The sequence below is a fragment of the Rattus norvegicus genome, chromosome 1 (genome assembly GCF_036323735.1).
Source record: "Rattus norvegicus strain BN/NHsdMcwi chromosome 1, GRCr8, whole genome shotgun sequence".
NCBI lineage: Eukaryota > Metazoa > Chordata > Mammalia > Rodentia > Muridae > Rattus > Rattus norvegicus.
Genome location: NC_086019.1, coordinates 68,239,271 through 68,251,445, shown reverse-complemented (window position 1 = coordinate 68,251,445; position 12,175 = coordinate 68,239,271). Strand labels below are relative to the sequence as shown.

General features: G+C 35.2%; 1 protein-coding gene across 1 annotated transcript; it reads left to right on the top strand.

Moving 5' to 3' along the window:
* The first annotated feature begins 10,903 nt into the window (after window positions 1-10,903).
* Window positions 10,904-11,800, top strand: Vom1r5 (vomeronasal 1 receptor 5). The gene has a single exon (NM_001009526.2). The coding sequence runs from the start codon at window positions 10,904-10,906 to the stop codon at window positions 11,798-11,800; it is 897 nt and encodes a 298-aa protein (NP_001009526.2).
* Window positions 11,801-12,175: the final 375 nt, after the last annotated feature.

Below are 12,175 nucleotides of genomic sequence, written 5' to 3'. Positions count from 1 at the left end.
ATAACAATACGGGAAGAACACCCACATATACATGGTAGTTGAACAATGCTCTACTCAAGGATAACCTGTTCAATGCAGAAATAAAGAAAGAAATTAAAGACGTTTTAGAATTTAATGAAAATGAAGGTACAATATACCCAAACTTATGGGGTACAATGAAATCTGTGCTAAGAGAATACTCATACCTCTGAGTGCCTGCTGAAAGAAACAGGAAAGAGCATATGTCAGCAGCTTGACAGCACACCTAAAATCTCTAGAACAAAAAGAAACAAATACACCCAGGAGGAGTAGAAGGCAGGAAATAATCAAACTCAGAGCTGAAATCAACCAAATAGAAACAAAAAGGACCATAGAAAGAATCAACAGAACCAAAAGTTGGTTCTTTGAGAAAATCAACAAGATAGATGAACCCTTAGCCAGATTAACGAGAGGACACAGAGAGTGTGTCCAAATTAGCAAAATCAGAAATGAAAAAGGAGACATAACAACAGATTCAGCAGAAATTCAAAAAATCATCAGATCTTACTATAAAAACCTATATTCAACAGAACTTGAAAATCTGTAGGAAATAGACAATTTCCTAGACAGATACCATGTACCAAAGTTAAATCAGGAACAGATAAACCAGTTAAACAACCCCATAACGCCTAAGGAAATAGAAGCATTCATTAAGGGTCTCCCAAACAAAAAGAGCCCAAGTCCAGACGGTTTAGTGCAGAATTCTATCACACCTTCATAGAAGGCCTCATACCAATATTATCCAAACTATTCCACAAAATTTAAACAGATGGAGCACTACCGAATTCCTTCTATGAAGCCACAATTACTGTTATACCTAAACCACACAAAGACCCAACAAAGAAAGAGAACTTCAGACCAATTTCCCTTATGAATATCCTCGCAAAAATACTCAACAAAATTCTGGCAAACCGAATCCAAGAGCACATCAAAACAATCATCCACCATGATCAAGTAGGCTTCCTCAAGGCATGCAGGGTTGGTTTAATATACAGAAAACCATCAACGTGATCCATTATGTAAACAAACTGAAAGAACAAAAACACATGAGCATTTCATTAGATGCTGAGAAAGCATTTGACAAAATTCAACACCCCTTCATGATAAAAGTCCCGGAAAGAATAGGAATTCAAGGCCAATACCTAAACATAGTAAAAGCCATATACAGCAAACCAGTTGCTAACATTAAACTACATGGAGAGAAACTTGAAGCAATCCCACTAAAATCAGGGACTAGACAAGGCTGCCCACTCTCTCCCTACTTATTCAATATAGTTCTTAAAGTTCTAGCCAGAGCAATCAGACAACAAAAGGAGGTCAAGGGGATACAGATCGGGAACGAAGAATTCAAAATATCACTACTTGGAGATGATATGATAGTATATTTATGTGATTCCAAAAGTTCCACCAGAGAACTACTAAAACTGATAAACAACTTCAACAAAGAGGCTGAGTATAAAGTTAACTCAAATAAATCAGTAGCCTTCCTCTACACAAAAGAGAAACAAGCCAAGAAAGAAATTAGGGAAATGACACCTTTCATAATAGGCGCAAATAATACTAAATACCTTGGTGTGACTCTAACCAAGCAACTAAAAGATCTGCACAATAAGAACTTCAAGACTCTGAAGAAAGAAATTGAAGAAGACCTCAGAAGATGGAAAGCTCTCCCATGAACATGGATTTGCAGGATTAATATAGTAAAAATGGCCATTTTACCAAAAGCGATCTACAGATTCAATGGAATCCCCATCAAAATACCAATCCAATTCTTCAAAGAGTTAGACAGAACAATTTACAACTTCATCTGGAATAACAAAAAACCCAGGATAGCTAAAATTATCCTCAACAATAAAAGGACTTCAGGGGGAAACACTATCCCTGAACTCAAGCAATATTACAGAGCAATAGTGATAAAAACTGCATGGTATTGGTACAGAGACAGACAGATAGACCAATGGAACAGAATTGAAGACCCAGAAATGAACCCACACATCTATGGGCACTTGATTTTTGACAAAGGAGTCAAAACCATCCAATTGAAAAAAGATAGCTTTTTCAGCAAATGGTGCTGGTTCAACTGGGTGTCAACATGTAGAAGAATGCAGATCGATCCATGCTTATCACCCTGTACAAAGCTTAAGTCCAAGTGAATCAAGGACCTCCACATCAAACCCGATACACACAAATTATGGAAGGAAAACTAGGGCAGCATCTCAAACACATGGGTACTGGAAAAAATTTCCTGAACAAAACACGAATGGCTTATGCTCTAAGATCAAGTATCAACAAATGGGATCTCATAAAACTGCAAAGCTTCTGTAAGGCAAAGGACACTGTTCTTAGGACAAAACGGCAACCAGCAGACTGGGAAAAAGATCTTTATTGATCCTACAACAGATAGAGGCCTTATATCCAAAATATGCAAAGAACTCAAGAAGTTAGACTGCAGGGAGACAAATAACCCTATTAAAAAGTGGGGTTCATAGCTGAACAAAGAATTCCCAGCTGAGGAATGCTGAATGGCTGAGAAACACCTAAAGAAATGTTCAACATCTTTAGTCATGAGGTAAATGCAAATCAAAACAACCCTGAGATTTCACCTCACACCAGTGAGAATGGCTAAGATCAAAAACTAGGTGACAGCAAATGCTGGCGAGGATGTGGAGAAAGAGGAACACTCCTCCATTGTTGGTGGGATTGCAGACTGGTACAACCATTCTTGAAATCAGTCTGGAGGTTCCCCAGAAAATTGGACATTGAACTGCCTGAGGATCCAGTTATACCTCTCTTGGGCATATACCCAAAAGATGCCCCAACATATAAAAAAGAAACGTGTTCCACTATGTCATAGCAGCCTTATTTATAATAGCCAGAAGTTGGAAAGAACCCAGATGCCCTTCAACAGAGTAATGGATACAGAAAATGTGGCACATCTACACAATGGAATATTAGTCAGCTATCAAAACAATGACTTTATGAAATTCGTAGGCAAATGGTTGGAACTGGAAAATATCATCCTGAGTGAGGTAACCCAATCACAGAAAAACACACATAGTATGCACTCATTGATAAGTGGCTATTAGCCCAAATGCTTGAATTACCCTAGATGCCTAGAACAAATGAAACTCAAGACGGATGATCAAAATGTGAATGCTTCACTCCTTCTTTAAAAGGGAACAAGAATACCCTTGGCAGGGAATAGAGAGGCAGAGATTAAAACAGAGGCAGAAGGAACACCCATTCAGAGCCTGCCCCACATGTGGCCCATACATATACAGCCACCCAATTAGACAAGATGGATGAAGTAAAGACGTGCAGGCAGACAGGAGCCGGATGTAGATCTCTCCAGAGAGACACAGCCAGAATACAGAAAATACAGAGGCGAATGCCAGCAGCAAACCACTGAACTGAGAACAGGACCCCTGGTGAAGGAATGAGAGAAAGAATTGGAAAGCTTGAAGGGGCTCGAGACCCCATAGGAACAACTATGCCAAGCAACCAGAGCTTCCAGGGACTAAGCCACTACCTAAAGACTATACATGGACTGACCCTGGACTCTGACCTCATAGGTAGTATTGAATATCCTAGTAAGAGCACCAGTGTAAGGGGAAGCCCTGCGTCCTGCTAAGACTGAACCCCCAGTGAACGTGATTGTTGGGTGGAGGGTGGCAATGGGGAAAGGATGGGGAGGGGAATACCTATAAAGAAGGGGAGGAGGAGGGGTTGGGGGATGTTGGCCCGTAAACTGGGAAAGTGAATAACACTCGAAATGTAAATAAGAAATACTCAAGTTAACATATATATATATATATATATATATATATATATATATATATATATAGAGAGAGAGAGAGAGAGAGAGAGAGAGAGAGAGGACATATTCATTTTTGAAGATAAATGGATGAAACTAGAAAATATCATCCTGAGTGAGGTAATTCAGACCCAAAAACACATGCATAGTTGCATAGTATGTACTCACTAATTATCTTGTCCTGAAGGACAGTCAATAAGGGTGTAAAGGGTACCTGGAAGAGAATGGGGGACAAGAGACGCGAAGGATGCCAAGACAAGAGTTTGATCAAGGTGACAATTTTAGTTTTTCCTAATGCTGAATTTATATCATAACAGGGGTAACAGAGGGAGGGTGGAAGTGTGAGAGTTTTACACAAGCCAAGGGCACAGTATTCGTGTAGTCAGCTAATGTAAGCAGGATGTTGGTTTTTCAAAGGTTACAGGTTATCACATTGGCCATCTTTACATCAGATGTATTTCTCAGCAAGGTTTCAATTTTATCGTATCATTATTCATCCTGACCAACAGATTTGTATTAGTCTTCTGCAGCTGGCTGGAGATTTTCCATAAACCCAGTCATAATTAACTCTAACTGGACTGTTAATGTCAATAATGCAGGGTTTTAAGGGCAACACTCCCAACAACTAATATGTTGATATTAGCCAAAAAAGAAAAAAAAGAGAAAGAAAAAGAACTTTGCAGAATATCCAAGACACAGTCAACAGACCTCCAAAAGATCCACAGCTGAAGTTCCAAATTAAGGATGCCTCAGTCCTACCTGGGAGGGAGAAGAAACCAACCACAAGTTGGGAGTGAGGAATTGGGGAGGAAAAGAGGAGATGGGGGAAATGGGACTGGTATTAGGTGGAGACAAAAATAGAAAGCTCGAGGGCCATCAGAAAGAATGGAAACAGTCAACCTCAGGGTATAGGAGATTGGTAGGACCCTTGAGAATGCAGCAGAGACCTGGGACCTGAGAGACCCTCAGAACTCAAAGAGGGAACCTTGCTTAAAAACTTTACAGCGGGAAGAGAGTAGTTGTAGGGCCCAAACCCAACAGGAAGACAGGAAAACAAGGAAGGAATAGAGTTGCTATTTCACAGTCAGAACTCTGACCAATAAATGTTCCTGTCTGAAAAAACTGCAGGGATGAAAATGGGGAAGAGCTTGAGGAAACAAAGGCCCAGGGTCAGGCCCAGAAAAGGATCTGGCTCAGGGGTGGGTGGTGGTGGTAGTCATTTGAGATAATAGAAACTCTCAACATTCTGTAGCTTTAAAACTCTCATCATTAGTATACTGTGTACACAATATTACACGATTATACATGTTTCCAATTGAAATAAGAACATTGAATGTGTACTTTAAATAATTATGAAAATATATATGTCCAAAATCCCTGTAGGTGTATGAGAAACATGGTCTTGGTATTACCTCACTTATTCAGTTTTCCCAAATTCTCTCAGCCCCCAACTGTGTGTGTGTGTGTGTGTGTGTGTGTGTGTGTGTGTGTGTGTAAAATCCAAGAGAAAATGGTGTCTAATTATTCACACAGGCTTTTTGGTACACCTTTCAGAGATTGAACTTTAGGTTCCCAGAAAGTTCTCTCCATGTCAGCCTTCAGTGATCAGGAAATGTTAAGAGATACTCCTAGGACATTGCTTCTTTTGAGAGAAACATAAATAATCAGACATCAGCTCTGGAGAATTAAAATAGAAAGTCTCAAAACAGTTATTGGCTCCCAAAGAAAGTGTTGTCATTGCCATTACAGATGAGATAAAAATTACAATTCTGAGAGAGATGAAATCACATGTCCTGATTCTCGATCAGAGTGTTGCTGTCATTCCCTGTCTCACAGTGCTGTCTTTCCAGGAGTTTCATATAGAACTGAAGTTCCCATTGAGAAAAAGAATGAGGTATACTATTTGTAGTTAGACTTTGTAGCTGAAAAATCGTAGTAGTTTGGTAATTGGACAAGTCTAAAGAAAGAATTCTGGGGTGAAAGTACATAGAGGCAAATCTCGGGTAAGGTAAAAGAAAACTTAGTGAGTTATAAGGAAATTTGCTTATAACTGCTTATAATTGCTAATTCTTGACTTTCTAGTATGGTGGGATAAAATTTTGTCTGATGCTGACTTTTCCAAAATCATCCCATATCTGTATTTACCTAGCATCAAAGGTGCTTAGAAATCATAGTAACTATGTCATTTATGTTTTTAATCCTGTTTTTTATATGCAGTGTTATATTTAGTTATTTTTAGTATTGCAATCATAGATGCTTGGATAAAACCTTCACCTCTTTTCTGAAGAATAAAATAAAATGATAACCATCTAGTTCTGGCAAACTTTTTGTAATTTTACCAGGTTTTATTTAAAAATCAGACTTCTACGCAAATTTACCTGAATGACTATGACAAAACCTAAGAATCAGTGCTGTGATAAATGCAGAGACTTCTCTCTACCCTGACCTTGGGTACGTTGAAGAAAAGATGCATTTTCAGGATCAGTTTTGTACAATACTCATGTAGGATATATGTGTCTAATGACATTTTCCTTAGTTTATTAATACTCTGATGTAGCTTCACCCAGAAATAGAATAAATTTTTAAAGTTTATCTTCATCCAGAAATAACATAAGTTTTTCAGGTTTTATAACTGATATTTTTGGTGCTGTAACTTTTGGAATGACAAGGAAAAATGTAATCCTATGATTATGTCTATAGCACGTATTTTCTTTTAAATAATTTGTACAATGCATAAATTTCATAATCCCAGATTCTATTTAAGAATTCTTTTTACTTAAGCAACTTTTGGAAATGTTATTATAAATGTTTGGCTAGATTTAGGGATTTGCAAATAGAATTTTTTATTATTATTATTATTAACTTGAGTATTTCTTATATACATTTCAAGTGTTATTCCCTTTCCCGGTTTCCGGGCAAACATCCCCCTAATCCTTCCCCCTCCACTTCTTTATGGGTGTTCCCCTCCCCATCCTCCCCCCATTGCCACCCTCCCCCCAACAATCTAGTTCACTGGGGGGTCAGTCTTAGCAGGACCCAGGGCTTCCCCTTCTACTGGTGCTCTTACTAGGATATTTATTGCTTAACTTCAAATTACTAAGTTATTTTTAGTAATTTGGGACTACATATTTATTCAGGTACATTGTAAGATGAAATATATTCTTCATTGATTTTTCTTGTATATTTAGATAATAATCTCAGTTGGTCTTTTATGTTGCTACTTTTAGGACATGGTCTTTCACTTGCTGTAACTTTAACTATATTAGTGTGGCTGTTCAGTGATCCCAAAGAACTTTTTGGGTCTTTTTCTCCAGGCTTTCACCAAAAGTAAAGAATGTTAGCTGGTTTATTGTCATTCTGATCCTGTGCATGTTTAAGAAATCATATTCCTGAGGTTTTATGAGTTGAACTTTTGATATCCTGACATTTCTAGTAGAAAAATCCTCAAAACAAATGTTCTTTTCTCAAGATCATATAATTATTCTTCACCTTTTTAAAAATAACATGAGCATGTACTTGTACTGAAATGTAGTTTACCAGAAAGACCTGGGCTCCAAAATCTACATTTCTGTTTGATATGATTTTCTCTATTAAATATGAAATGCTGAAAGAATTTCATTTTAAATACTGTGGCTGTATTTATGTACTTATAAATATATACACACATGTATTTATGTAAAACTGCAAAATGTATAAATGTAAAATGTTTTATTTTTATATATACAAATATATGTAAACATGTAGATACATATATTTTCTTATGTGGTATGACTAATTACATATTGCACATCCTTTACCAACATGCCAAATATACATGTATATTTATCATCTGTATGATATATATGTATACATAACATATATTAATATATACTAAATATATATACATACATTGTATATAAATATCTATGATATATGTATTACATTTGGATGTATATTGTTGGAAAAGAAGACTATAAATATAACAGAGAAAGAATTAGATATGAAATATTTTAGATAGTGAAGTAGTAGGAGGAAGTAATGTATGTATGGCATAATTAAAAATATGCAACAGTACCCTGGTTGTTTTTATGTTTTTATGATTGAACATACAACCTCCTACCTAGAGAAAAACAGTTATCAGAATTTTATCAACTACAATTTCTGTCCATCCCATTAATAACAATTTAATAGCTTCCTATGTTTCACAGCTGATTATATGTTTTGTAAAATTTTCATGAAAAAATACTGCTCTAATCTTCATTTGAAATATACCATGACTAGTTTTTGTTTTCATGAAACCATAAAGTATTTGTTGTTAAAATAAATCTTGGGTCTGCCTCATCTAATCAAATCAAAAATAGAGATCAATAACTTTTATTGAATTAGACACTATAAGAAAACAATTTTTTTGACGATGCCTGCAATTCAAGAGGCAATAAAAAAAACTGAATATCAGTTAAATACTTCAACATGTAGCTGTGAAAGCTTCAGTGAGCATAAAATTATGTGCCTTGGCAAACAGGAATGTCATATTATCATTTCTCAAATCACCAAACAGCATCTAATTACCATTTTAATATAGGTGATTATATACAAATTTTCTCTCAATCTTATAAACGGTGTAAAATATACTTAGATATATAGAGATCATTGCTACTTCACTTTATACTTTTCCATTCAATTAAGGATATAACTTAACAAAATTGCATCTTAAGTAAATACTCTTTGAGAAATTTTAATTTATGTATCAATATGGCCACATTGTTTGTTCCTCATTTTAAAAATGCAGGGACTCTAAAGAAAAATGGCATTTGATGGAATCTGGCAGAATGACTAGGTGATTCTGAAATGGTATTCATCAAAATGATTCAGGGAAAGGATGAAGTCATACATATTTTCTTGAGGACTTAAATCCTTATGCTTGGTTGTTAAATATCGGTTGCATTCTACTGTCATATCCCTGATTTTTTGTGTCTCCAATCTCACAGCAGGTCTTCTATTGGGCTGTTTTCCACTAACTACTATTGGTAACTCTATACTCACAGATATGCAATGGCAAATTCTTCTAATGGAACTTCCTGAACATGTGTCCAAGCACCTCAGCAAACCATATACTCTAGGTGAGTAGAATTTAAGAGGCTTCCAAGTATTTGTGTTTACAATTCTTTCTGTAATTTTTATTTTATATTCTGTCAAATGTTTTCCTTTCCATCAAATATTTACCTGTAATAGCACACAAACATAATAAAGTATAACAATGCTTCACAACACTTTTTAAAAGAACATGATTATGAATTTACTACATGCATGACTTTAATATCTGAGAGTCTTTGGCAGTTAATGTTCATGATTTAGCCCTGTGGCTCCTTGCTTTTCACCTGACAGACATACTCCTACATACTTTTCATGTCTCACATTTACTTAATCATTCTACCAATACACATTATATATATATTTTTTGGTTCTTTTTTTCGGAGCTGGGGACCAAACCCAGGGCCTTGCGCTTCCTAGGTAAGCGCTCTACCACTGAGCTAAATCCCCAGCCCACACATTATATTTTTAGTAAACTGAGTTAAACATATTTCACTGTAAAAAACAAATTAAACTCATCTTAGTGTTCAGAACACACTCGAAGTTGCAGAATATTTTCTGTAGTAGCAAAATAAGGAATCCCAGGCTGTGGTATTGGAATTTTAGAAGTGCCTTTCCAAATCAGAGTCTAATCTATCTAATTAGACTGAGATCCTACATAAATTCCTTCACCTCAGAAAATATAAATTGAATTGGAATACTGACAATGCTCTTTGTTAAAATTCTTATGATATGGTAAGTTGGTGAGGGCACATTGGGGCATAGGTTCCTACATATGTTAACCTTTAAGAGCTTTGATCAATGTAGACCTATGCTGTGTTTTTCAAGAACACAATAATAAAAACTCACATTTTCCTGGCTAGATTATTTGATGTATTTTTACTTTTATGAATGGCTTGATCTTCCAACTGTTAATATTTCATAGAACCTCACTGCAGGGGCAGTGTAATTCTAATGGACATGTAGGGAATTTTATCATTATAAACTTCATCTGGTTAATATACTGACAATAGTCTTTGAAGATTTGTCATCAGAAGAGTGAATTTTGTCAAACATGTTTATAACTATTTTTGACAAATATTTGTCATATGAAAACACCATCATGGGTTCATAAGATTATCTCCATCTGCTCTAAGAGCTGGAAGATACTATGGTATTTTCATTGCATTTATGCAGCAGAACAATGACATTAAACTGGGTATCTAATGAGATCATTAGATATTCTTTCTCTATTCACTCTTCATTTAATATTTTATGGTCTTTCATTACACAATGTTTTGTTAGTTTGAATCAAATACTTCAATTGAATTTTCAGTTGGTATGTTTGCCAAAAACAATATATTTGTTGCTGTTCTCTCCCACAGTCTGACTCCAAATAAGAAAGAACTCACATGACATTATTTATAAATTTTTGAGAAATTCTATGAGCACTATTTTTCAGCATAAAATGTATGAATTTCTAATATGTACCTATGGTTATCATCTTTTACCCCTACTAGTGAATATATTTTATAAAAGAGTATATATTCACTTTGTTATGAACAATTTTAAAACTCTTACACCAAATGAGGACTGCAGGAATATATTTCATGTTGAAAATGATAATTAAATCTATTCTTCCATTATGACCTATATATAGCAGATTAATCTGAATTTTAGAATTTAATAATTATTCCTTTTGAATTTACTAGCCATTGCTTCTCTCAGTGGGGAGAAATGCCCTTATTTTTAATGATAACATTTCTAAAGATTTTGTTGAATATTCTCTCCATAATATATTCATTTATATGATTCAAAAATTCTAATCAAAGTTATTAATGATAAAAATATTTGTTTTGAAACAGAATCTTGACATATATGATGCACACCATGGCTTTACAAATTTGAGTTCATATGCTTCTTTCTCATACATGCCCCAACGTGGAAATCTTCAATATATACTTTGATTCACATATGGGATTGTTGCTATAACAAAAAGGAAAAAAATACTAAATGAAAAAAATGGAGTCCAGGAACATGGCAATAGGAATTGTACTCTTAGTTCAGAGTGTACTTGGAATTCTTGGAAATTTTTCTTTTCTTTTCTACTATTTAATACTTTATTACAAGGAATGCACATTGCAGGTAGTGGACATGATTCTTACACATGTGTTCACATCTAATTCCTTGATCATTATTTCCAAAGGACTTGCCCAGATAATGGGAGCCTTTGGCTATAACCAGTTCTTCAATGATGTTGGATGTAATCATATTTTATATGTTCATAGACTTGGCAGGAGCATGTCCATCAGTACCACGTGTCTTTTGAGTGTCTTCCAGGCAGTTACTATCAGCCCCAGAAACTCCTACAGGAAAGAAATCAAAACAAAAAGTACAAAATTTATGGGACTGTTAATTTCCCTCTGGTGGATCATTTTCCTTCTAGTAAATATGTTTTTTCCTGTGTATACATCTACCAATAGGAAAAGCAAAAATAAGACACAGAACAGAGGTTTTGAATTCTGCCTCTCTCTAGGTCGTGACAAAATAGTAGAGTCAGTGTACACAGCATTTTGGGTGTTCCCTGAAGTCTTATTTTCTGTGCTCATTGTATGTTCCAGCACCTTTATAATTATCACACTTTATGGGCATAAGAAGAGGGTTCAATGGATCCTCAGCTCACATGCATCCCAAAGAATGTCTCCTGAAAACAGAGCCACACAGACAATCCTGGTCTTGCTTTGCACTTTTCTTGCCTTTTATACTCTCTCTTCTATTTTACAAGGCTATATTGCTCTTTCCCATAACCCTAGTTGGTGGGTAATGAATATCACATCCATCATTTCTATGTGTTTTCCTACATTAGGACCATTTTTGATGAGTCATCATTCCATTTTTTCCAGATTCTGCTTTACCTAGTTAAAAAATATAAAAATATAATAATATTATAGTAAGGCTGTGCATTTTTTATTGTTGTTGATGATATTAGATATGTGTCACTAGTGACTTTAAAGTATCATTGTAATTGTGTAGTCATGTATGGGGAAATTTCTTTGATGTTATTACAATTTACTGCAGAATTAATTTATATTCTTCTTTACTGTCTGTATCTGCCAAATATTTACCAAATTATCTGTGATAAGTTTAGTCTCCCTTCATTCAGCTTAGCAATGTGAATTATTCTTTCTGATGTGTTAACCCAACTCTTGCTTAAGTGGGTGCATTTGTTATGTCAGTCTTTTTTTCTTGTTGTTGTAACCAGAGTTTTTGGATGAGTTATTTTTTCTCTAGTAG

Excerpts from the sequence above, each read along its gene's own strand:
- Vom1r5 (NM_001009526.2), top strand. The coding sequence starts at position 10,904 with ATGGAGTCCAGGAACATGGCAATAGGAATTGTACTCTTAGTTCAGAGT.